At 40.9% G+C, this 27719-nt stretch overlaps 1 protein-coding gene and 1 non-coding gene across 2 annotated transcripts in view; one reads left to right on the forward strand and one right to left on the reverse strand.

The window, feature by feature from the left end:
• LOC123463514 overlaps nucleotides 1-25557 on the forward strand; it is a 132122-nt gene extending 106565 nt beyond the window's left edge. Inside the window, exons 7-9 of the mRNA XM_045159524.1 lie at nucleotides 6780-6815; nucleotides 11984-12218; nucleotides 25391-25557. Coding sequence (XP_045015459.1) covers nucleotides 6780-6815; nucleotides 11984-12218; nucleotides 25391-25431 — 312 coding nt within the window. The 3' untranslated portion in view covers nucleotides 25432-25557. The remainder of the gene's footprint in view (nucleotides 1-6779; nucleotides 6816-11983; nucleotides 12219-25390) is intronic.
• On the reverse strand, nucleotides 10390-10496 carry LOC123458106. The gene has a single exon (XR_006635405.1). It is a non-coding gene; the product is annotated as a U6 spliceosomal RNA (small nuclear RNA).
• Nucleotides 25558-27719: the final 2162 nt, after the last annotated feature.

The raw sequence follows: 27719 nt of genomic DNA on the forward strand, positions 1-27719 counted from the left end.
GCATATGAGGAAAACCCCCACATTTTTATCTATAGAAACTTTCTGTGTTGTGCTGAGTGTGAGAGTAGCACAGATAGTTTAGACTTTTATTTCTAGAGTTCTAGCCAGCTTTCTGGGCTGCCTGGCTCTTAATAACAGGTGTTGCTGAGCTGGAGGGTAACAGGGTTTTGTGTTTTTTGTTTTTTTTTGAGGTAGGGTCTCACTCTAGTCCAGGCTAACTTGGAATTTACTCTGGCTGGGCCTCAAATTCACAGTGATCTCCTACCTCTGCCTCCTGTGTGCTGGAATAAAGACATGTGTTACCATACCTAGCATTGTTCTTGTTAAAGACAGACTACTTATCAATGTGTAGTTTGCATATACTAAAGTTCTCCCTTTTAACCTATAGTGTTAGGAGTTTTGAAAAACTAGTTTTGTAACCACCATCATGGTTAAAATGTCGCAGTTCTCTCATCTCTGCAATTTTTTATACTTTTTTTTTTGGTTTTTGGTTTTCTGAGGTAGGGTCTCTAGCCCAGGCTGACCTGGAATTCACTATGGAGTCTCAGAGTGGCCTCGAACTCACAGCAATCCTCCTACCTCTGCCTCCCAAGTGCTGGGATTAAAGGCGTGCACCACCACATCTGGCTTCCTTGTACTTTTAATATTTTTATTTGGGCTAGAGAGATGGCTTAGCAGTTAAGCGCTTGTCTGTGAAGCTTAAGGGTCCTGATTCGAGGCTCGATTCCCCAGGACACACAGTAGTCAGAAGTACAAGGGGCCACACACACCTGGAGTTCATTTACAGTGGGTGGAGGCCCTGGCATGCCCATTCTCTCTCTCTCTCTCTCTCTCTCTCTCTCTCTCTCTCTCTCTCTCTCTCTCTCTTTTTCCCTCTCCCTCTTTCTGTCTCTGTCACTCTCAAATAAATAAATGAAAAATAAACAAAAGAAAATTTAAATATTTTTATTTATTTGTTTCAAGAGGGGGCAGGGAAGGGAGGGAGAAAGAGGGAATGCTAGAGTTAAAGTATGGGTACACCAGGGCCTCTTGCCGCTGCAAATGAACTCCAGACACGTCCACCACATCATATATCTGGCTTTACATGGGTTCTGGGGAATTGAATCTGAACCACAAACTTTGTAAGCAAGTCCCTTTAATCACTGAGCCATCTCCCCAGCTTCTCCTTACACTTTTGTAGTCTCTCTCTCCCACATCTAATCCATAGCAACTACTAATTGGTTTTATGTCTCTAGTATTGCCTTTTTAGAATGACTATGAATGGAATCACATAGTACACAGCTTTTGGAATGTGTCTCCGTTCTCTTTTGAGAGACACCTACGTATGTCAGTAGTTCATCCTTTTGTTCCTGATTAGTACTTTTCTCTGTGAATGTACCACTGCTTATCCATTTTTCAGTTAAAGGACACTTATGTTTCCACATTTTAGTGATATTCTGAAAACTTCCAAATCTTCCATATCTCTTTCCTGAGCACTACACCCATATACTCAGCTGTCTATTAGAGAAACTCATTTAAGATAACTAGAGCTCCCTCATCCTGACCCTGTTTGTATAGTTCTTTTCAAGTGAAAGATGTCATATTCTTCTAGTCGCTCAAGCTAAAAAACATTGTCCATCCAGTTACTTGTCAAACCTGATCAGTTGTTTGTTTTTTTTTTTGGTTTTTCAAGGTAGGGCCTCACTTGAGCTCAGGCTGACCTGGAATTCACTATGTAGTCTCAGGCTGGCCTCGAACTCATGGCGATCCTCCTACCTCTGCCTCCCAAGTGCTGGGATTAAAGGAGTGCGCCACTATGCCTGGCTCCGACTGATTTTTTTTATTACCTCCAGAATATTTCCTGAATCTATCCACTTCTCCCACCCTGTACTGCCGCACAGATAGATAGTTCAGGCTCACAAATGTGCGTGGTTGCCTTCTTACCCATCCTCTGCCTTATCAGTGAATATTGGTCACACTGTATCACTGTTTGTTTTCTTTTTTAAAAAAATATTTATTCATTTGTTTGAGAGAGAGAGAGAAAAAAAAGAGGCAGATAGAGCATGGGCACACCAGGGCCTCTAGCCACTGCAGATGAACTCCAGATATATGTGCCACTTTGTGCATCTGGCTTAAAGTGGCTTCTGGGGAATCAAGCCTTACTCTTTAAAAAAATTTTTTTTTCTTTATTTGAGAGAGAGAGAGAGAGAGAGAGATAGGTACACAGGGAGGGAGGGAGAGAGAGAATGAGCACATCAGGGCCATCAGCCACTGCAAATAAACTCCAGATGCATGTGTTTCATTGTGTGCATGTGCAACATTGTGTGCTTATGTCACTGTGCATCTGGCTTATGTGAGACCTGGAGATTTGAACATGAGTTCTTAGGCTTCACAGGCAAGTGCCTTAACCACTAAGCAATCTCTCCAGCCCCAACTCTCTTTTTTAAAAATTGTTTATTTTATTTGTGAGAGAGAAGGAGGGAGGGGGGAGAAAGATAATAGGCACATCAGGGCCTCTTGCCAGTGCAAACAAACTCCATATGCATGTGCCACCTTGTTCATCTGGCTTTATGTGGTTACTGGGGAATCAAACCTGAGTCTTTAGGCCTTGAAGGCAAGTGCCTTGACTGCTGAGCCATTTCTCCAGCCCCAGCCCCAGTATTTTTTTCTAAAGTGGTATATCTGATCCTATCTGTTTCTCTTAAAATCTTGGGTGGCTCTCTGTTCTGCCCTCCAGATGATTCCATATTCCTCCTGATGGTACCTGATTTCTGAAGACTATGTGATTTGCTCCTTTGTACTTCTGCAACCTTTCATTTTTCATCAGGACTAATTTTTAGTTCACTGGAGGCACCTTTCTTTTTTCTTTCTTTTGAGGCAAGCTCAACAGACTGGCTTTTTTTTTTTTTTTTTTTAATGAGAGAGAAAGAATGAATTGGCATGCCAGAGCCTCTAGCCACTGCAATAAAACTCCAGACACTTGAGTCACATTGTGCCTCTGGCTTACATGGAACCTGGAGAGTTGAACATAAATCTATAGGCTTTGCAGGCACGCACCTTAACTGCTAAGCCATCTCTCCAGCCCCACCTTTTCATTTTACTTGGACATTTCCTCTTTTTCTTTTAAATGTTTTATTTTTACTTATTTATGAGAGAGAGAGAGAGAGAGAGAGAGAGAGAGAGAGAGAGAGGGAGAATGAATGAATGAATGAGCATGCTAGGGCCTTCTAGCCACTGCAAAAAAAAAAAAACAAACAAACAAAAAACCCAAAAAACCAAAAACTTCAGATGTATGTGCATGAGGCTTATCTGGAGAATCAAACCTGGGTCTTTAGGCCTTACTGGCAATACCTTAACCACTAAGCTAACTCTCTAGCCTTCTCCTTTTTCTTTCTTGGCACTTAGGCCTGGCAAACCCTAGCTATCTGTAGTTACTTTCCTTAGCTAGTGAAATATTTTAAATTTTGGGGGTAGGGGAGGAAACTTGTTTCATTAAACTAGTATTATTTTTTTATTTTTAGTTTTTGTTTAAATTTTTTTATGTTTATTTATTTATTTGATAGTGACAAATAAAGAGGCAGAGAGAGAGGTCAGGGGGCGGGGGAGAGAGAGAGAGAGAATGGGCATACCAGCCTCCAGCCACTGCAAATGAACTCCAGACGCGTGTGTCCCTTTGTACATCTGGCTAACATGGGTCCTGGGTTATCGAGCCTTGAACCAGGGTCCTTAGGCTTCATAGGCAAGTGCTTATCCACTAAGCCATCTCTCCAGCCCAGTTTTCGGTTTTTTAAGATAGGGTCTCACTCTAGCCCAGACTGACCTAGAATTCACTATGTAGTCTCAGGGTGGCTTTGAACTCAAGATAATCCTCCTGCCTGTGCCTCCAAGTGCTGGCAGTAAAGGTGTGCGCCACCATGCCTGACAGTTTCTGGCTTTTTTTTCCTGACTGTTTTTCTTATTTTTTAATTTTTTTAAAAATGTATTTATTTGAGAGCGACAGACACAGAGAGAAAGACAGATAGAGGGAGAGAGAGAGAATGGGCGCGCCAGGGCTTCCAGCCTCTGCAAACGAACTCCAGACGTGTGGGCCCCCTTGTGCATCTGGCTAATGTGGGACCTGGGGAACCGAGCCTCTAACTGGGGTCCTTAGGCTTCACAGGCAAGCACTTAACCACTAAGCCATCTCTCTAGCCCTCCTGACTGTTTTTCATTAGTGATATTTTTATATCTCTGGGCAGGATTCAGTGATAGTCCTTTTCTCATGGTCATGCACTTAGACATCTAATAATGCCTTTGGCAGATAAATTCTGGCACCTAAACTGGTATTATTTCTATTACAATAGAACATAGTGAGAATAGAGAACTGGCTTATAAGAGAGCCTGAGAGTTGTTTATTTTATTTTTCAGGGTTTAGGGGTGGCACCAGTAGGTAGGATCTGATCACTCATTTAGTTTGTTAATATCGTGAGGTATTTGTTAAGCGTTTTCTATGTAGTAGAAACTATGCAGTGCTGTGTGGTATGCTGAAAGATGAGGCACACTCTTCAGGGAAAATCATCTTTGGCTTAGAGTTAGGGTGAGAAATAGCATTGTCACATGCCTGAAGTGATAAAGGTTGAAAGACATATGCTAAGGTTCTATACCCTCCCTCCATTTCTTTTAAAAAGAAACAAGGTAATTACTGTCTAGAAGTTGCTATGGCAACTGCACTATAGCCTGGGAGAATTAAAAAAAAGTTTTTACCTTGCTCCCTATGGTTAGAAAATTAGATCGATTATTAAAAAATTTTAAATGGCACACTAAACCAACATACCTTCTCTGAGGAGTGAGAAGAGGTAGGTGGTAAAAAGAAGGTAAGTACCTAAGAAGAAAAATGGTTGTCAGTATGAACTGAATCAAGGATCCTGTGACTGATTAGTAATCCCATATGCCTAGCATAGGGTTACCTTAGGTAAATGCAGGCAACTAGGGCTGCTGTCAGCTGATGCCCTCGGAACTGAGTCTTACTCCAAATTTTCAAGAGAACCACACCCTCAGACCTCTGAGAAGGTTCTTGAGCAGGTGTTGAAGATCCCTTAACGGACCTCAGGACTGTCAGAATTCTCAGGTCTTGGAGTGTTTCCTTTCTGCCACCTATTTATTAGAAACCTAAAAAGCCAGAAAAAACCTGGCATTAAGACAAATCAAGAAATACTAGCTGCTAACCAAGTTCCAGTGACTATGTAAGCACTTGATGTGTGTTTCCTCATCTAATCCTTCTAACAGCACAGCTAGACTCATTATTCTCTTGTTATATATGAGGAAATATCTGCAATGATTTTTTTCAAAATCAAATTAATATATGGCACTGCCAGAAGGATTGAGCTTTGACTTTAAAACCCATGTTCTATTCTTTCTCAAGGTAGGCTCTTGTAGCCCAGGCTGACCTGGAATTTGCTATGTAGTCTCAGGCTGGCCTCGACTCACAGCAGTTCTCCTACCTCTGCCTCTCAAGTGCTGGAATTAAAGGCATGTGCTACCACACCTGGCTAAAACCCATCTTTTTTTTTTTTTTTTTTTTAATTTGAGAGAGAGAGGGAGAGAAAGAGAATGGGTGTGCCTTTAGCTGCCACAAACTCCACATGTATTTGCCCCCTTGTGTGCATGCAACATTGCATGTTGGGATCACTCTGCATCTGACATTTGTGGGCCCTGGAGATTTGAACATGAGTTCTTAGGCTTTGAAGGCAAGCCCTTAACCTCTAGGCCTTCTCCTCAGCCCCCAAACCCATATTCTTAACCATGAAACTACATGATTTCTTTTTTCCTAGGATTAACTGCTGATATTGTCACTTCAGATTCAGTTTGAGTATAGGAAAGAATTTAAATTTAACTGGCATTAATTGTTTACTTTGAGAAACCCATAGAAGATGCTTTCAGTTTTCCTCTGTACTTCAAAGTTTCTATATTTTAATGGATTTAATTATTAAAATGTTACAGTAATTCAGAGAAAGTGGCCACTTTTGGGGATCCAGTATGCTAGACTTTTTTTTTTTATTGTTACTTATTGGAAAATTAGAGGCTGTTTTTTAAGTGACATTGCTTTTCTTCCTGTCTTATTTCTTTTTAAACTATATTTTGAAATTTGGACCTCTTTATTCCCAGATGGTAAATCACGCATGTTACCAGTGCTGAGCTTCTCATATATTGTGGCAGGCTCAAGTTTGGTGAGCAGAGAGACAAGAAAGTGCTTTATAGAGACAGGAGATAGAGTTTTTCTTATTTTGACTAAGGAAAGGCATAGGAACTCCTAAATGATGGTGTTCTTAGTGATACTTATAAGAATGTTACAAAGATTTTAGAAGCACTATTTCTTGTTTTGTTTTGTTTCTTTTGTTACTTTTTAGTAAATAAAAAGAGCAAGAAGACTGTAGATTTGCCTCTTGCTTGCTTGCTTTATTTATTTAAGAGAGAGAGAGAGGCATACAGACAGTGACAGATAAAATGGGTGCACCAGGGCCTTCAGCCACTGCAAACGAACTCCAGATGCATCTTCTACCTTGTGCATCTGGCTTACGTGGGTCCTGGGGAATTAAACCTGGGCCCTTTGGTTTTGCATGCAAGTGCCTTAACTGCTAAGCCATTCCTCCAGCCCTGCCCTCATGTTTTATAGAAGGCAGATATTCTTATGTAAAGTTAATGTAATACCAGTAGGGTAGGTAAGATAGGTGTATAGTAATTGGTTGATGGGGAAATGGTCTTTGAATTCTTATTAAAATTGTCTCTGTCACACTTCTTTTGCTTCTTTGTGGTTTCCTTAGGTCACTGGACCTATTTGGGCTGGGGAGAACAACAGAGTACGTAAGAATTTCAATTCCTTTTAATTTTCTTGAGTTTCACCCTTTAATATATTCCCTCCCATCTTCATAGGTAGCTAGATATTCATGCATACATGCATTTGTAATTCCATCCTCTTCTTTCCCATTTAAATGTGTAGAAACACACACAGGCACGTGTGTGTACACGTAGTCAGGGGAGAGAGAGGGAGAGAGAAGAGAGACTGAGATTAAATCCAAGACCCAGACATAATTCTGATAGGACCACCTGAACTTTATTATCTAGAGACACCAACAGCTTTTATTGTAGGTCTCTTAGTCTCTTGACTTAGGAGCCTATGACCAGGAGAATGCTCATTCTGATGAGATTTTAATTTGGCTGGAATTCTTCTTCTATAATACTGAAACTGGGGAGATATAAAAGGCTGCTATCTTAGGTTAACTAGTCTAGCAAAGTGTGTCATTTCAACCACAGTCTTGGTTTTGTGAGAGAAACCAACTATGGACAAAGTTTCATTTCCTTGAAGCAGCCCACTTAGACCACAGTCCACCTCTGTTCTAAAGTCTAGAGAATGGGAAGCCACTTCTTTCTAGCAAGATGCCCAGCTCTAGGCTGATAATGGCTGGATGTGTTATCCATATGATATATGATGACATGAGACTGAATCTCAGTGATTAGGTATCCAGTAGGTATAAGAAGGTCCAAATTTGGTCTTTGGAATTTCTCACAATATATTTTGTGGTTTGAATCCTAGACATTTCCATTATTAGAGAACTGTTCAAAAACAAACTAAGAGAGCCCAGAGAAGTTAAGCTGTTCATTAAAAAATAAAAGTATGAATTCTTTCTTCCCTGGCTAATGAAGTTCTAGGGTACTTTGGATTTAAAGACAGGGACCAAATCCAAGAGTACTACTACACACCAGAGAGTTGCACTGTTCACTGTTTTACTCAGTTTTGTTGAGTGCTTTCTATGTGGTTGTGGTCCATCTTTGCCCTCTCCCACTCTACATTTCCAGATCTATTTTCTTTTATTGCCTCCCATGTCCTTTCAGGCATCTGCCAAGTGAACTATTTTTTTTTTTTCCCTCAGAAACTATTTATAGTCTTTCCCGCCATTGGTCCTTTCATCACATCATTGCTGTTATCTAAATTCTAGAAGGTATTTCCTCCTCTAGTTTCTCCACAGCCCCCTCCCATTTGAAAAGTGAACTTACTTTCCTTTCAAGTTATATAGTATTTCGTTTATGCTGTCTTCATGTTATAACTTGCTTGTATTCTGTATTTTATCCATATTTTAATTCTTCGGATATGACATATATATTCTGAATTGTTTACCCATAAGCAACCAATATTTGAATTAGTAAACATTCTCAACCTTTTGATTTTATATCTTTCTTTTTAAACATATTATTTTTTAGAGAGAAAGTGAAAGTATGAGCATGCCAGGGCCTCTTACTCTGCTAGACATACTAGAAACACATGTGTACTGGGGAATTGAATCTGGGCCAGCAGGCTTTGCAGGCAAGCACCTTTAACCACTGAGCCATCTCCCTAATTTTCTACTTTTGAACTAGACTTTGCCCTACTGGCTTTCCAACTTTTACCTTTATTTATTTATTTATTTTGGTTTTTTGAGGTAGGGTCTCACTCTAGCCCAAGCTGACCTGGAATTCACTATGTAGTCTCAGGATAGTCTTGAATTTATGGCAATCCTCCTACCTCTGCCTCCCAAGTGCTGGGATCAAAAGTGTGTGCCACCATGCCCAGCTTTAAACTAGCTCTAAAGTCCCTTCATAGGCTGAGTAGCCAAGTCTGCACTAATCTAGCTTTTCTTTCTCTGCCAAGCTAGTTTTCCTCTCTAGCCCACATGGTGCTGTGAGATAGACTGCAGAGTTTGTCTGAAAATGTAACTGACACACTGAAACAAAAAAAAAAAAAAAAATTGAAGCTGAAGTCAGATACCTTTTTCTTAATTCCCTTTGTACCTCCCCCCCCTTTTTTTTTCATTTTTGAATTTGTGACATGGGATCTCATGTAGCCCAAGCTGTCCTCAAACTCACTATAAAGACAAGCCGTAGCATTCCACCACATGTGGTTCTTAGACTTTTCCCTTAATTTTTCTGTTTTGCTTCTAATTAGCCTTCACTGTGTCAGGAAGTTTATTTTCTAGGGAAATTTAGGATAGCATAAGGAAGAGAAAGTAGACCTTTGCTTTTTCTTATCTTTTCTGGCTCTCTCCTGTCTTACCTCACTTCTTTGTATATCCTTTCTCCTGTCTCTCCTACTGACCAATTCTCTCTTCCTTCAATTTCCTTTCTGTGATCCCTTAGCTTTTTAATGTTTGGTTTTTATTTCATTAGTGTAGAAATGTTGTTACCCTCTGGGGAAACATGTTGGGGCAAATTCCCACCCCTCAGTCTAGCAAAAAAATTCTTTTTTAAAGTAGTGCAATATTTAGGCATAGTAGGTCAGATGCAGCGAGACACTAAGGTCTACCCAGGTAGTTTTTGGCTTTGGGTCATGAGCCTCATATAGTCAGTATGATTATTGCTGTGGCTTCATTGGTGATTCCGTTTTGGTTCTCTGGTTTCTGGACTAATGCCTTTCCTGCCAGAGTTCAAGAAGGCTTTTGGTTTTGTCTCCTGTAGCCTCAGCCCCCTCATCTGTATGTATGCATCCTCTGGCACTGACTTCTTCAGACTTCCTCCTGCGGGTTCATGAACTAAGTCTGAATGAAATGTTGGATTTGTCTCTTGATCCTTTCTTTCTAGTTTTCAGTAAAGAAAGTGCATGAAGGGCTGAGCTCAGGACCTCTGAAGTCTTGTTTCCTTATGTGTCTTTAGAATGCTTTTAAGCCATATGCTTTGCACCTGTGCTGTTGTCCCTTTGCTTTCAGTCTTTACTGCTTTTGCCCTGGTCAGAGGACTTGCTTTAACTGGCAGGTGCTACTAGTTAACTGTTCCTAACCATTTGAAGCTTCTTTCTACTGCTGAGGTTTTTTTGAAGATTGGATGATGTTACATTCCTTGATGTACTTGAACCTAAGATCAAGTTCATCCTGCCAGTACTTATTTTTGAGACAACATTTCTCATATCTCAGTCTCAAGCTTCCTCTATAGCAGAGGGTAGCCTTGAACTACTGATCTTTCTCCCTCTAGTGGGATTACAGACATGTATTACCATTACCAGCTGTACTCAAATTAAATTTTATTAGTTCTGCCTGAATTTTTTTCTTAGTTCATTAGCTCTTTGCTGTTTCTGTTGCATGAATGGAAGTTCTTATCTCTTGCCAGTGATTGCAAAAGCCTGGACCTACTGTCTTCAGGAGGCTTGTTGCCTACACCACTACCAATGCTGTCCTTACTAATATGAGGAGTCCATCACATACTTCAAGTATTTCCCCTTGGGGATCGTGAATGTTTCTTTTCCTCATTGTGAGCCAAATAGGAACTTGGCAAGAAAGGTTATGTGGGACCTTGTTAATCATATACATATGTGGGTATTTTCCCAGCTATGGCTACTCTATAAAGTAGTTTACCATATTTAGGTGGTGGGCCCTTTACAAGCATACTTTTTTTTAAACATGTAAAGATAAAAATATGGAGCGCTTCACGAATTTGCGTGTCATCCTTGCGCAGGGGTCATGCTAATCTTCTCTGTATCGTTCCAATTTTAGAATATGTGCTGCCGAAGCGAGCACTACAAACATGCTTTTGATTTGTAATAGTAGTAATTTTAGCTCACATGAAGAGCCAGTCAGTTGCTGATCTGAAAAACAGATCTAGTTGTTTAAAGATTTGGTCATTCCTATTTGGTAAACTTGGCTGCATGGTTAGCAATATTCCATAAGTAATGTATAGGTTTTTCTCTCTCAGCCCATATGTAAGATTCTGAGTCTAGAGTGAAGTGCTTGACAGAATTGTTATAAAATAACTTAGGTTGCAGCAGGACAATAAGACTAATGTTATTCCTAGCTGCATTTGGAGCTGTTGGCTTGACTTATAGGCCTGCTTTGATCTACCTGGTTGCTAGAACCACCTTCTGGTCTTAAACCTGCTTGTTTGTTTTAGTCTATGCCACAGTTGCTGCTGTTGCTTCTCCTCCTCCTCTTCTTCCACCTCTCCCTCCTCCTTCCTTCCTCTCTCTCTTCCTCCTCCTCTTCCTCCTCCTCCTCTTCTTCTTCTTCTTTTTTTCTTGGTTTTTTTTTTTTTTCTTGGTTTTTTGAGGTAGGGTCTCACTCTGGCTCAGGCTGACCTGGAATTCACTATGTAGTTTCAGGGTGGCCTCGAACTCTCGGCGATCCTCCTACCTCTGCCTCCCGAGTGCTGGGATTAAAGGCGTGTGCCACCACGCCCGGCCTCTTCTTCTTTTTAATAGGATCTCATGTATTCCAGGCTGGTTGTGAGCTCACTGTATAGCTGAGGATAATCTTGAACTTCTGATCTTCCTTGGTCTACCTTCTGGTACTAGAGTTGCAGGCATGTTCCACCATAACTATATGTGGTACTGGAGCTTTTGGCATGCTAAGTAAGGACTCTACCAACTGAGCTATATCTCCAGCCCCAGTCCATGCATTTTGAAGGTTGAAAAGGCCAGACTAACTAACTTTAGTTTTAGTGTTTTTTTTTTTTTTTTAGTTATGGTTTCACTATAGCTCAGGCTGACCTGTAATTCACTATGTAGTCTCAGGCTGGCCTTGAACTCATAGTGACCATCCTCCCTCTGCATCCCAAGTGCTGGGGTGAAAGGTATGTGCCACCATACCTGGCTGCCGCCACCTTCTTTCTTTTTTCTTCTTCCTTCTTCATGTGGAAAATCTGTTACCTCCCATTGCGGTTTCCCTTTGACACCACTAGATTGGAGAATCTCTTCCTGACATTTCAAAGCACATTCTTACTGGGCTTATGGTAGCTGGAGAAGAAAAAGCAGAATTCCACATTGAGAAAATGCAAATAGGAACCTTAAGAATCAGCACTAAAATAAAAGCAAGTGTCTTACCTCATTTGGTAAGGAGAAGGACTGTGGGTATTAATGGAGACAGCTTTGCACCTGTCTTCAAGGTCACTGGACTCATGTGCACCTTAACTCACTCATGTTCTCAAGTTCCAGGTATGTAGCTCCCTAAGCTAAAAGCAGACAATATTATGAAGAATTAAATATAGTTTTTTTTGTTTGTTTGTTCTACAGCCTTTGAAGACCCTGATAGTGCTGTTGATGACCGAGACAGTGACTATCGCAGTGAGACCAGCAATAGCATCCCTCCTCCTTACCATACGACTTCCCAGCCCAACGCTTCTGTGCACCAGTTCCCTGTGCCAGTGCACTTGCCGCAACAGCTCTTCCTTCAGGGAAGTTCCCGGGATTCCTGCAATGACTCTATGCAAAGTTACGACCTCGATTATCCAGAGCGACAGGCCCTCAGGTGGGTTTTGAGGACAAAGAGCTTTCCCATCTTACTGTGTAGGCCCTGCACATCTGATGAGGAGGACTTTGGTGCTATAACTGGTGGTGGTGGTGGTGAAACTGTAGCAGAATGAGGGGCCAGGCTATATAAACATTTTGTGTCTCCCACACATTTACATGTTTCCAACAGAATATTTACTTTTGTAATCTGATCCATAATTCTGTACTGGTGAGGACATGCCCATTTGGGGTTGATGGTTACAAAAACAGGTACCCACTTTGTCTGCCTCCTTGCTGGCTAGTAATTTTGATACACACTTTGCCAATAATAAAATAAAGAAAATCACAGATACAAATGTTTTATTTTTCTTATTTAATATTCCTCTGGAAATTTTATAAGAAAACCAATATGGTGGATAGGGAGATGGCTCACCAGTTAAAGCTACTTACATGCAAAGCCTGCTGGCCTGGGTTCAATTCCCCAATAGCCATGTAAAGCCAGATGCACAAAATGATGCATGCATCTGGAGTTCTGCAGTGGCAAGAGGCCCTGGTATACCCATTCTCCTTCTGTTTCTTTTGTCTCTCTGCTAGCAAATAAAAAGGAGAAAGAATAAAGAAAACCAATATGATTTCATTATAGCAGATTCATTATTTGTGCTAGAACTTTGTTTCAATTTTTATTGATTTCTTCAATTATGTAAAGTATTTATTTGGTTAAATAAATTTTAAGGTACAATATAGTATTCAGATAAGAATCTCCCAGCCGTCTTCATTGTCTTTCTCCATCCCATCCTCTTTATGTCTCCTAGTTTCCTTCCTGCTGCTATTTTTAAATGTTTTTTTTTTTTATTGACAACTTCTATAATTATAGACAATAAACCATGGTAATTCCCTCCCCTCCCCCACTTTCCCCTTCACAAATCCACTCTCCATCATATCCCCTCTACTTCTCTCTCCATAATAGATTTTCCATATCTTAGAAAAGTCTCTCTTTTATCTTGATGCCATCATCTTTCTCTCCTATTATGAGAGTCCTGTATAGTTAGTACCAGACATTGTGAGGCATGGATATCCCAGCTTACTATCATTGTTGTAAATATTTTCAATGAAATTTTCTCATATTTTACTCTAAATTTTATGATTCTAAAAATAAATACATTAAGAATCATCCTGAAGTTGGTGGACCTGGAATTCACTATTTAGTCTCAGGGTGGCCTCAAACTCATGGCAATCCTCTTACCTCTGCCTCTTGAGTGCTGCGATTAAAGGCATGTACCACCATGCACGGCTCTAGTTGCACATTTTTATTTTATTTTTGAATATTTTTAATTTATTTATTTGGCAGAGAAAGAAGGAGAGAAAGTGGGGGGGGGGAGAGAGAATATGAGTGCACCAGGGCCTCCAGCCACTGTAGACAAACTCCAGACTCATGCGCCCCCTTGTGCATCTGGCTAAAGTGGGTCCTGGGGAATTGAACCTGGGTCCTTTGGCTTTGCAGGCAAGTGCCTTAACCACTAAAACATCCCTCCAAACCTAGTTACATATTTAAAAAATACTTTTTATATTTTATTTATTAATTTGAGAGGGAGGGAGGGGAGAGAGAGAGAGAGAAAGAGAGAGGGAGAGAGAGATTGGAGGGGGGGAGAATGGGCATACCAGAGCCTGCAGCTACTGCAAATGAACTCCAGAGGCATGTACCACCTTGTGTATCTGGCTTATGTGGGTCCTGGGAGTTGAACCTGGGTCTTTTGACTTTATAGGCAAACACATTAACTGCTTAGCCATCTCTCCAGCCTCCAAAATAATTTTTGTCTACCAGAAGTATAACATGACCAAAACAGTAAATAACTCAAAGCATTGTGATGTGCTGTTTGTGACATCCAGAGAGTACATAGGATCACAGTGATAGCTTTTTCCTGTGCAGGTGACAGCAGAAGCTTCAGGCCTGTCTTACCTCAATTCATTCAATCCACACATGAACGACCTTTCATTCATCTGCCTTGGAGACTGTCTGCTTCCTGTATTTCCACATAGAAAGGGCCTACAAACTATATTTTCATGGAGTACTTAACAGCTCTAAACTTGGGCATAGAAAATACATTCTAGATATTGGGACAGCATGTTCGTTTGTTTATCAGAAAATGAAAGAAATTGAAAAATCAGTCATGACAAATGGTATAGCAAATGAAGTATTTAAATATTGTTATTACAGCTGCTGTTTTTTTTCTGATGTGGGAAAACTATTTGAATACATTGTTATAGTATTGATTAATCAAATGTGGATTTCTTTTAAGTCAATTTTTAAAATCAAGTTTGCAATTTCACTGTTATAATCTTCTCATTTAATAGTTATTTAATCTTATAACTCATTTCTTCCTTTTCCCTGTGTTTCCTTTGTTATTTGTCTTACTTTGTTTCTTCAATATAAACCTCTTCAGGCAAGGCCTACAGGCTAAAAATGACAAAATTAGGATCATTTCCGCTTTCTCTGATGTTGACAATGAAGAGCAAGCAGATATGTATGAGGAAATAGATGGAAAAATATCACAAGACTTTCTAGAAAATTGTAACATAACCATGAAGGGAGCAGAGGTAAAAGAAACAACCCTTTCAAAAATTGATAAATACCATAGTGGACCAATACAACCAAAGTACTACTGGGTAAAAGCACCATCTGAGAACCAGCACATAGAAGTCTCTCCTGCCCTTAATTGCAACCATAAGCTTAAAACATCTGTATACTGCAGATACCCTCAGAAATACAATACAGTAGATAGGAGAAGAAAAAAGAAGTCCTCATGCAGTCATTTTGAACATAGTGAAGAATGTCATTATAATCCTAAGATTAATTATAAATGTACATATCCTGATACTGAGAATTATAATCATTGTCACATTGAAAAGAAGAAACAAAATCATCCAGTTTTGTACCCCTACAAAAATGGATTTGTGGTTAAGAGCAGCTCCTGTACCACCAACTTGGAAAATCCTAATTATACTCTGGCCTGCTATTTAAGGAACTATGAAAAGTCATCAGACCCAAGCCACCATGTCACTAATTTTACTTCATTAGATATTCTTGAAGATTCTACTAGCAGTACTTCTGAAGAACTCTTAGGTTCCCCCACTTCTGATGAGCAAGAAATTTTATTATCACCAACACAGCATCCAGCCACTGTCCATCATATGGGAGACTTACCTGAAGAATATTATGTGGCACATTCAACAGTGCCATTACAAGGGATGAATTGTGATACAAACACAGTTGGAGATTTGTCCAAGTGCCCCATGGAAGAGACGGCCCATATCTCTGCTGAGGAACCCCAAGAGGACTACGTTGATACGATGGGCGAGCTTCAGTGTTTGGTAGAAACAGTGTCAGAGTATTTAGCAGAGAAAGAAGAAGAGATTAACAGATTTGGTTCCCTTTCGAAAACACCACAGGAACACAATGTTACTGTTGATAATACAGACCAGAAAATGCCTGGGGATCAAACATCACCTTTAACTAGTATCAAGAATGACACAGCCAACACCATGTCTTTCCCTGAGCTGAATGGAGTAAAATGTGCTGTTGGTTCTTTATTCAGTTCTCTCACAGAAAAGATGGGTTCAGGCACAAAGCATCTAACAACCTCAGTGGAAAAGCTAGTTTATTTAGTTCCAGAGAAGACAGAAACTTTTAACCAAACAGAGACAATTAATTTGGGATCTAGGCCTAGTGCTAACTTGGTGTTGGAGAAGGATCTTTCTGTACAGTCTTCATTGTCTTCTCAAACAGTTGATGATAAAGATATTGGCAGACATGGAACAACCTTTGATAATGAGCCCCTGGGTAATAAGACTGGGAGTTTAAGCTTTCGAGATACAGCAGAAACGACTGGAAGGGACTCACCTGCACAGAGTCAGAGTTCAATTATGAAGTCTGTTTTCAGCATGCTAAACCCATTAAAGATTTTTTCAGAAAGAGAGGAAGGCAAAAACAGTGACCAGAGCAAGGCACAGAGGAGAGGAAGCTTCGTAAGTCAACAGGAAGATGCTCTTGGCAATCAGAGCAGTAGCACACTTGCTTTAAGTAAGAGAGAGAGAGAGACTGTGGATTTCCAAATGGTGGCAGAAGAAGATTTGCTGTCCCCCCAAGTATCCAAGGAGCCTTTAATCTCAGGTAGTTGTGAAAGTAAGAAAGGTGATGGTGAAAATCTGCTGGAAGGAGAACCTTGTATAGATCTGACTCTGCTACAAGATCAACTAAAAACAAGTGCCAAGGATACTCCAGAACATCCTTGTGTAGTTGACAGTGGAACTGCAGATAAAGAAGTTTCTACAAAGCTGTTAGAGGAAGACAAAGTTACTGGTGATGATGATTTCCTTGAGCCACTCAGAAAATCATTTAGCCAGTTCTTTTTTACTGCTCCCGAGACCCGTTCAAAGGAAACTTTGTCAGAATCTGTGAAAAGTCATCAGTTGGAAGAAGATGGACGTGAAAAGGATAGTCAAAAAGATGGACATTCTTTTACACTTAGTGGAAAACTACATATTCCATTTTTTGGAGTTCTTAGCCATTCTGAAAAGCAGCAAAATTTAGGAGAGAAAGGAAACATTTTTCCTTTGTTTAAGTTTTCTCTCACTGACAGTCATAACATCATTAGTAACCGTTTTCATGGCTCAGTAGCAACCCCTGATGAAGGAATCCACAAAAATTACCAGGAAGATGGCAAACATAGTTCAGTAAGATCTAGCTCAGTTCCAGATATTCATAACAATCTACAGAAACTGGGTAGAACAGGAGAATTTAATAATGATGAACAAATAGACTGTCCTGAAGATGTCAAGTTTAATTCAATAAAATCTAGTTCAGTTCCAGATATTCATAAAAACCTACAGGATTTTGACAGGACAGAAGAATTTAACAAGAGTGACCAAGTACATTGCCTTGAAGATGCCAAATGTAATATAATGAAGTCTTATTTAGCCCCAAATATTAGTAATGATTTTGGGAATATAGAGGAATTAAATCCAAGTGGCCACACAGCAGCAGAAAACTATGAAAGAGCTAAACCTGAAGTTGCGCCTAAGGGACATGTAACTTTAGATCGTTCCAGAGAATTTAAGAATTTTACACAAGTGACATTTTCCTCTGCATTAGACTCTTCACCGGAGTTTACTTCTACCATTTCAAAACCCACATTGGCTAATAACATTAATGAAGGCAAAGTTGAAGATAAAACTTCTAAAAAACCACAAGGGGGCTTCCTTTCTGGCCTATTTAATAGGTTTACTTCTTCAGAAAATAGGCCTATTCAACAAGAATTAAATTTGAAAAATAATGACTTGCATCACAATAATAATACCCCAAACTTACTCTCTGGAATATTTAACTTGATATCAAATAACAGTATGAATGATTATAAACCAGGTGAAGAAAAATTCACATCTTTAAGTGACACAAAACATTTGAATGGAAATAACCATTTACCTGTAGCTGAGTTCCCAGCTGATTCATGTGTAACTTCTGAGAATCAGAGGAACCAGGCTGGAAAATGTAAACTTTCTGGTGTCATGCAGAGCTTATCATCATCATCTAAAGAAGATACACCATCATCTAGTGGTGGGGCTGAGGATCATCCTTGCCCTCCTGCATGGAAAACCCAGCAAAGTGAAAAGCATTGCCCCTCTTCTGAGAACATACCACCTTACTGTATGGAACAGGGAGGTCCCTCAGAGAATTCGTTAGTTAAGAGGCCAATACAAAACCATACTCTTGAGGCAAACCTACATGAAAGCTTAAGCAAAGTAAATTCATCTATACTAAATACTAACATTTTAAGTAAATCAAACCATTATCAGGTTTTTGAGCAGGACTGTTTGGAATGGGACTCTGACGTAAAAGATTTCTCTAAAACTTCTAAAAGAGTTCAGCCAGTTTATCATACATTAAGTCCAAATACATTTCCATCAGCTGATGCTTTCTTAGGGCCTGACTCAGAAAACACAGTAATAAATTTTTTTCAAAAAGATCAAAATGTAAATATCTTGGAGTGGAGAACAAATCCAAACAGTGTCATTTGGTGTGACTTACCACGTGAATCATCCGACCGGTTAGCATTTAATGAAGATGACTTATTAAGAGGTGATAAGTGGGCAGCTAACTTGTTACATGAAAATTCTGGTTATCTTCCAATTAATGATACTAAGAATTCACTAGAAGAGTTGCCCATTGACTTAAGTTATTTTTCAGATTATGAGAAAATTATATATTCTCTAGTAGGGCAAGAATCATTTAGAATGGATGAAAACTTTTTCTTTTTAAATTTTGGTTATGATTATCAGGAATGGTTGTCATATCTTGAAAATGGAGTGTGGTGGCCCTCAGAGGATGGGAATTATGGACATTATATGTTCCATGATGGCCAGTATATATATTCTCTCCTCACTGATTCTACTGGACAATATGTATATTTATTTATACCTAATTATTCTTATCAAGAATATCTGAATTATGACTTGCTGACAGAGGATTTCTCAAGTATTATGATGGATGATAACATTTCTGCCCATAGTTTTAAAGTTCTTGACCAGGAAGATGAGATCATATGGTATGGTGGAGAAGAACCAATTGATCACCCTCTTGATTTATCTGTAACTTTGCCAAGAAGTGAGAAGTCATTGTATTTGAATTTAGAAACCTTCTCTGAAGTACTTGAAACATCTAGTTATGAGCAAAGGGATCAACCACTGGATTTTTCGGGTTACAATCGGCAGAAGCTTAAAGGAGATTTTGGACCTTTCAGAGAGAAGCCTTATGATTCTGAAGACCTTGAGTATACACTGGATCTCCGAACGCAGCCTCAAGCTGTCAGAAATCATGTCTTAAACAGAGGTCAAAGTATAGAGAGAGATAAGAACTGGCCTGTAGCTAAAGGGTCATCAGTTTACCTTTCTAGTTTCCATTTGCTTCACTCACCTTCTGAAGAGGCTGCCTCTTTGATTTATCCTGAAAATATAGTTAAAAGTTCACAGAATGCAGAGGAAACATCATCAATGAACAGAGTAACTCCAGTATTCTCTGTTTTAGGTGCCTTAATTGAAAATACTTTGAATTTTGATAATAAGTCTTTAGAGTCTTTAGTTATGCAAAAGATGGATCAGCAGTCAAAATTAGCTGAACTCACAAATGATGGTCTTCAATCATTAACCTTGAGTAAGCAATTAGAGAGTAACTCCCCAGAGGAGGAAGAAAGTCATCTTAAAGATTCACAGAGACAGATAGCATCCAGTGCTCAGCCACCAGAGTTTACTAAAAATGCAAGGCAAGAACTCGTTTTACATAAAAACAGTCGTGTGAAAAAACAGAGTTTGCTAAAATCTGACTTTCAAGTAAGCCAGACATCTCTTGATTCTAAATCAGCTGTTGAAGATGATAAAACTATCACAGCAACCTCTGCTTCAGAACCTCTTGCACCTCAGCTTTGTAGGGATGACCATAAGTATCATGAGCTTCCCCAGGACCGATTTTCCAAAGAGCCCGAGAGAACTTTATTTAAAAGTGCATTGAAACTCTTTCGTCAAGAAGAAGAATCTTCAGTAAGTACAGTGACAAATGGAAAACAGGTATCTGGATTTTTGAACTTCTTTAAAACCCAAGTGAATAAAGAAGATCCAGCAACCTTGGAAAAGAATGTTGATAAAAATGGAAAGATGCCATCTCAGGAAAAGAAAGAATCTTCTGGTGTTTCAAATTTCTTTGGCACCCTTGGGGATTTCTTTAAAAGCAATGTATCTCCCACACAGACAACTGAAAGTATGTCTGTTTCTCCAGTGACCAGTCTGGGTGAAGTCAGGTCAAGTTCTAGCCCTGCACAGATAACTACTTGGGATATTGGAAATGTTCCTTCTACTCCAGTTTCCTCTAAAAGGCAGGTTAGAAGTCTGCGCAAACAGACTACAATTGATGACAGTGGGCTAAGGGAACCACCAACTAGGGAGATCCAAGGTACTAATTTGAATGAAAAAGAGATACTTCTCAGAGACCAGCTAGCCCAGCACTCAACAAGCCCATCCATCTCAACAAGTAGTCCCAAAGGCTGTCCTAGAGACTCTTTAAAAGAAACTAGTGGCATATCTACAGTAACTGAAGTTCCGGAGAGTCATAAAACATCTTTTGGTACTTTGAGCAGGAGAAATTCAAATGAACAAGGTCATCTTCCTGACACACAGTGCAATTTTTCAACTGCCACAACATCTCCATCCCAACCAGAGCTGCCAACCAGAAAGAGTGTGTTTTCTTTCTTGACTGGATCTGAAAAATCTGATAATGGAGCCTCTGCTACTCTACCTAGAGCCAAATCTCAAGCGGAAGGCCTATTCACACTTCCCTCCTTTTTCTCCATGACTAGCTCAAGCATTAAGAAAGATGCCTCTCGTAGTAGCTCTGCCTTTAGTTTATTCAACTTGTCTTTTTTGGATGAAAAGAAGCAAACCTCTGGGGAAAAGCAGAACCTTTCAAGAACTGTTGCTCCAGTGACTACCCAGCCCTGTAAGAAGCCAACTGTTTTTGCAGACAGTAGTGACACAGCGATTAAGGAAGGTTCTTCTGGTCATAGAGCTAGTAGAGCCCCGGGAGTAATTCAAGAAGAGCAAATGGCCCTTTGTACACCCAGTAATGACACCACCGAGGTTACCTCTCCTGCAGATGAGCTCAATGGAGAAATAACACAGGGAAAACTGAATCCCAGTAATGAAGCTGGGGCATCTTCAGATTTCCAAATGAGTCCTATACAAGATGACATTGTTCTTCCTTTACCAGAATTTCAGGAGCAGGCTGAAACAATCCTCACTGACCTAGGGACCCTTGGAGTAGCTTCCCATAAAGAAGAGGTTTTCAACCAGAAAGCTTTTCCTAGTGACTCACTGCCCAAATCCTTTTCTCATCATAACCATTTGAATGAAAACCTCAATGATTTAGATGCTTGTACTGACCACCAACATGAAAGACTTAGCACTGACCCATTGAACTTGCCATTAGAAGATGTCCCTGATGGTGTCTTGCCACAGATCCTGGAGCCCCCTGCTGCTTCTCCAGACCTGAAGTGTGTAGAGCCCCTCCAGACCCATGATGCAGATAAAATGGAAGATAGGTCAGCATTAGGCTCTAAAGTAGAAATGCTGTCAGGGTTTGTGACCAAAGTAAAATCTTTTTCTGGATGTTTAATTGAACCTCCGAAGACTTTCTCTGGACTTTTCTCCTCTCCTAAATTGCCAAAGAAAAGCTCCTTTTTCTCTTTTTCTTCTGATGCATCATCTCAGCCCTTTAAAAGTGACTTGTTTGGAGTTTTCAGAACTCCTGAACCAGAGACACATAAGGCAGAATCCTCCCTAACTGCTTCATGTCTTCAGCGAGGTTGTTCCAGAGATGCTGGAGGATCCAAGCCTCCAGACAGCTTGCATGGAGAAGCAGCCTGTGCAGGACGCAATCACGTTGCAGACGCTGCTCTCATTGAGTGTGGGATGACTGTGGTTAGTGCAAACTCAGAACCAGGTACCTTGACAGACGACTCGAAACTGTCAACTGAAATAGAAAACAATAATGTTCCTGAAAATATTCCAGAATCACAGGCGTTTGAAACTGCTGCTACATCTTCTGTCTCAGAGGATGATACAGGGCAAGGAATATTGTCTTTCAGTGATGAAGGAGACATGGGGCTGTTACAGGGTACAGACACAGAGGCGTCATTGGAAGCAGAACATATTCTGCCTTCAACCCAGATGCAACCAGATCCTGCCTGTGTTACTGAAGAAGAACTTCCCCCTCCAACTCAACTACTTCTTGAGCCTGAGCCAGCTATTCAGATGGACTGCATAAACCAAGAGTTCTTGGAGCTGCAGGGAGCTAGTTCACTGGAAACCAGTGCTTCAGCCTTTGGTGAGGAAAGTGTCACTAAGAGCACCACATTGGAAACACAAGAGGACCTTTCTTCTCCTTTGCAGGAGGAACCTGTGCTTTGTGCCAAAGAAAGTTCTGGGATGCTTCAACCCCAGAAAGATCCACCTGAAGTCCCACAGGAAACAGATCAGCCAAGGCCTCGTTTTGAGATTCCAAACATAGCCAGTTGGCCTAAACTCCACTTCCCGTCCTCTACCACTGACCATGGGAAGACACTGAGTTCTTTCTTCTCTCCACCTTCCCCCGCTGGCAGCACAGCATCAGAGACTGGTTTAATGTCCGGTTTTAAGAAGCTGTCAGCTCTGTTTGAGGGAGGTAGTGAGGGAAAGGGGAGTATACTAGGAAATGATCCGAAACTAGGGTTTGGAAAGAAGATGGATCTTTTATTCCCATGGCCAAAGGAGAACAGAGGGGCCTCTGAACAGATGCCTGCAGAATCTTCCCCTCCAGGTTTGGCCATCAGCCGTGATCAAGATCCTAACTCCACCGAGGATAGCAAAGCTTTGGAGTGTCCCCAAATTCCCAGGGCCAGCACTGAGCCCATGGGTGACTCTGCTCAGCCCTCTGGGACCTCAGAGCAGCTGGAGGTCAGGCCAGGTATCTGTGTTCCTGGGCTTCCAAGGTCCAGAGAAGTGGAAAACCAGCTGGAAATCCCCACGTGTGGAGAACACCAAAGTGCCAACAGCAGTGTGTGTGGCTCCCCATGTCCTTCAGAAAACTATGAGGAAGATCATGGCACTGTGTCTGAGCCTCTTCACCAGCCAGACAAACAAGAGGAAGTGGTGTCAGCTAGTGCTGACTCTGTTTCCAGTGTACAGCAGCTAGTCTCTCTGAATGACGCCAAGGAACCAATGACCAACAAAAGGCCTGTCTCAACTCAAGCATTATAAATGGTTTTAAGGAATTAACCATTTATGATGCAAACAACTTAGTGGTAGATTATCATAGCTTGCCTTTTATCTTTCCTGTGTCTGTGTAGCACCTGAGTTTCATGTCATTTAGGAGTTAAGTGACAAGAACGTTATAACATGTAGGTGTTTCTATTCTCTCTCTTCGCTAGTGCTAAATCTAATTTATTTAATGGAACAAGGAGCTCCTAGCATGCAGGGAAGGTTGTGGGCCGAGAATTATACACTCCAATTTGCTCTGCCTTTATATAAAGTGATATGGAGAAGGGAGGGCAGGAAGAGAGAGCAAGTCTTTAGAGTGGCATATATTAATTATAGCTACATAGTAAGATAGGGTGTATCTTGGGCCTTAGGCATTTACATCTTACAGTAGGTCTGGAGAAACCTGATTTACTTTGGGTTTTCAAGTCTTCTAAGATGCTCCCTGTAGTGGCCATGACGGTATTAAGTAAAATACAAAGTCCACAGGGTCACTTAGGATTGTCTGTATTCCATATCGCATTCCACGTGGGTTTGTATAACTTCTTCTAGGGTATCAGTCTCTGGTGCCAGACTCTCACAGTGTTCTAGAATGAAGAACTACAGCAAGGGGTAGCCCTGAGGTCCTGTGAGATTCTGCTCAAAGCGGTAGTTCTCCTGCTGTGATTCTGTCTTGTGGAGCACCGTACAGTGCTCACGTGCAGAGGTGTTCTTACTTCCCCTGAGCAGAAGCCCTGTGCAGTGTAGTATAAGGATACTATTTTGACCTTTGGCCCAAATATACCCAAAGGGGCTGGTGGGTTATCTCCATGTATACAAATAACTACATTAAGAACTATTCCGAATAGTGTCCTTATACTTGTTCTTTTTGTTTGTTTTAAATTTTTTCTTTATTTATTTGAGAGCGACAGACACAGAGAGAAAGACAGATAGAGGGAGAGAGAAAGAATGGGCGCGCCAGGGCTTCCAGCCTCTGCAAACGAACTCCAGACGCATGCGCCCCCTTGTGCATCTGGCTAACGTGGGACCTGGGGAACCAAGCCTCGAACCGGGGTCCTTAGGCTTCACAGGCAAGCGCTTAACCACTAAGCCATCTCTCCAGCCCATACTTGTTCTTTTAACATGAGCTAGAGAATCAGAACTCAACCTAAAAATAGCAGTTGAGAGGAATTATAGGAAAAAAATTTTTGGGGGGTGGTTGGGAGCAGTGGTTTCTCTTAATTTGACCAAAGATAAACATAAACCTTTTTAGCTAAAGGCTTGACTGGCAAAACAAAACACAAATCCCTATGTTTTGCATGAATGCTTTCCAGTGGGATGCCTACCAATAAGCAAACGAAAATTCTCCACTTGAGATTGAAAATGTCCAAATGGGCTGGGCTGTTTCTTACAGATCATTATCAAGTCCCCCTGTCTTCATTAGGATTGAATCCTTGGATGATAGAGCTTTAAGTTTCAAGGGAAGGATCTGCTGATACTGTTCTTTCCTCCAATCTGCCCTTGTCACAATCACAGTTATTTCTGTTACAGCTCTCTCTCATAGTAAGGAAACAGATTTCTTTGTGTGCATGGGACTACAAGAGATTGAGATAGGTTTGAACTTGGTCTGACTTCATGTACAGATGTGGTTTAGACTTTACCTATAACCGAACCATGCCCTTTGAGAAACTCATCTGTTGATAGACAAATTTATCTTTGGGTAATTTGCTATGCTGCCAGGGATATCACTGTTCCATTCTTGTTGGTGAATGGAATTGCCCTGTGGAATCTCTTGATCTTGGTCTCCATCTCCCAATGACTTCCATTCTTTATCCTGCATATGGATGAGAAGTAATAGAAAGGTCCAGTCTGCTCTGTTTTGCTAAGGCACTAACATACACATTCAACAAATGTAGAGGAAGAAATGCGGACCTCAGTTTATTACGTAATAGGAAGGTGGAGTGTAATTCATGATTGTATTTTGCTATGTGGAATTTAGACAACTTGAGTTATGGCCACTGCACAAGTTTCTTTAGAAGACTGAAAATTTTAGGAATGGTGACAGACCCTTTTAGTATTTTTTTCATCCTACTCACAGGTACAGCACAGTCAGGTAGACTGTTCATCAAAGTTAGGTGCAAGGCTGAGGTGAAGTGCTATCAGAGAACATAGTATGTTGTCTTTTTTTTCCTGTTGTGGTTCCACTGAGTAGAGACCCCTTTCTCTAGATAGTAATGTTTGATTGTTCCTCGCTTCCTAGGACCCGCTTGCTTATGATTATTGTCCCTCAGATAGTAACTATTTCCTAGGTGTGTCTGTCTGTGCTCTGCTGCCTGGTTTGCATTTATTTACTCTTTGTTCTTCCTCTCCTCCTCACAGCCCCACCAGCAGCAGTAGGTATGGCTCCTCCTGCAATGTGAGTCAAGGAAGCTCCCTGCTGAGTGAATTAGACCAGTATCATGAACAAGATGACGAGCGGCAGGAGAGGGACTCAGTTCATTCCTGCCACAGCTCCGGAAGCCTCTTCCGAGATGGCCAGGCTGGTTTTGGAGAACAAGAGAAAACCTTGGAGGTGGCAGGTGAATCAGAGAAAGGGAGAACATGTGAATCCAAGATGAGAGAAGAAGCCACAACCCATCCTCCTCCAGATCTGGTGCTACACAAGGACCACACCCTCGGCCCGCAGGAGAGGTAGGTGGTGGTGGGCTCACATGCTTCCAGTGGGATCCCTTACTGACTGGAAGTGCTTTTCATTTGTTTTCTTGCAGCGAGGTAGGGTGGAGGACCACCAGTCAGCTTTGCACTCCTTCCTTTGACTTTTGGTTGTACTCCCAAGACACTTGGGGGACCTCTAAAGAACACTTGGGTTTTTCCAGTAGTGAGCTACAGGAGTCAGAACTGCTTGACCACTTAGAATTCCATTGTCCTGAGTCTAAGGCTGGACCTGAGCATTGCAGGTGGGATTCACTCAGGGCTCCATTGCTCTGGGTTCCTTAGCTGGCTTTCTAGCCTACTCATATTTTAACTTTGTTAAAAAATTAACTTTTTATTTCTTTTGTGAGCATTGATGTTTGGTTTTGATTTGTCCTGACTGAGAAATACTAAAATAGAGTTAATAAGTGACAGGTTTAGCTACCTTTCTGCCTCCCTGTGACCTGGCACTGTTTGGCAGTTTATATCCAGAGGAACATTTAGAAGATAGCTCAGTTGTTAACATGTTTATCTGGCATTCATGAAGCCCTGGCTTTTTTATCCCTAGTACTACATAAACCTAGCATGGTGATACATGCTTGTAAGTCCTAGCATTCAAGAAGATCAGAAGTTCAAAGCCATCTATCTGTAGCTATAAAGCAAAGTTGAGGCTTGCCATACATTCCATAAGACACTGTCTCAAAAAAAGCAAAGAAAGAAAATTTAAAAACTTCTTTGGTTAGGTATGGTGGTATATACCTGTGGTTCAGGTTCTCTGTAGGCTGAGTCAGGAAGGCTGTGAGCTTGAGGGCAGCATGTGCTGTACAGTGAGACCCTGTTGTAGTTACCTTCTGGTTGCTGGGACAAAACACCTGACTAAAGGCAGCTGATGGGAGAAAAGGATTTATTTTGGCTTATGGTATTGAGGGAAACTTCTTGGTGGTAGGGGAAAGTATGGCACAAGCAGAGGCTGAACATCACCTCTGCCACAGTAGGTGGAAAACAATAGCAAGACAGTGAGCCAGACTAACACTAGCCAGCTAGGAGCTAATAAATAAACCTCAGGGTCCACCCCAGTGCTATGCCTCCCCTAGCGAGGCTCTACCTCCCAAACTGCTAACACCTTGGGACCAGGCATTCAGAAAACGAGTTTACAGGAGACATGATTCAAACCACCACTGACCCCATCTCAGAAATAACAAAAAAAATTGCCCTTGTAACAGTGTTGTAATGAAGCTTAGCCTAGAGTTTGAGTACTGTGACAATTACTGAACTAAACTGATGAGACTAGCTGAACAGTTGGGGCATAGCAGGTCTTTTAATTTTGATTGGCATTTTGGGATAACTTATGGGGAGCCATTGTGCGCACTACAGGTAATTTGGTAGCGGCCCTAGCCCATGTTTACTAGATGCCAGTAGCAGTTGCCAGTGTCACAATCAAAAGTATCTCAACATATTGCCAGATCTTCTCCCAGGTACAAAAATTACCTCCAGTTGAAAACAATGAGGTAAAGTAATAAGGGCATACCGTAGACTCTCAAATGATCAGATCTGATTACAATGTCTCTCACTGAGAGACCAAAACAGTGGATGCCAGTTCACTGGCACATGGTAAAGTGAAGGGATAGTTGGTGCTTACTATATAATTGGATGAATCACATGTTGTTTTTGAATATCATTATATGCTTACCTTCTCTTCAACCTTAGCCCATTCTAAGGTGGTTTCTTCTCTTCCTCCCTTCCTCCCTTTTTGAGGCAGGGTCTCACTCTAGCCCAGGCTGACCTCGAACTCATGATCCTCCTACCTTAGCCTCCCAAGTGCTGGGGTTAAAGATGTGCGCCACTGCATCTGGCTTCTTTCTTCCCCTTCCCTTGCCTGCCTCCCTTCCTCATTTATTTATTTATTTATTTATTTATTTATTTATTTATTTATTTATTTATTTATGGTTTTTCAAGGTAAGGTCTCTTCTCTGGTCTAGGCTTACTATGTAGTCTCAAACTCATGGAGATCCTCTTA

This window comes from Jaculus jaculus, chromosome 1, assembly GCF_020740685.1.
Source record: "Jaculus jaculus isolate mJacJac1 chromosome 1, mJacJac1.mat.Y.cur, whole genome shotgun sequence".
Taxonomy (NCBI): Eukaryota; Metazoa; Chordata; class Mammalia; order Rodentia; family Dipodidae; genus Jaculus; species Jaculus jaculus.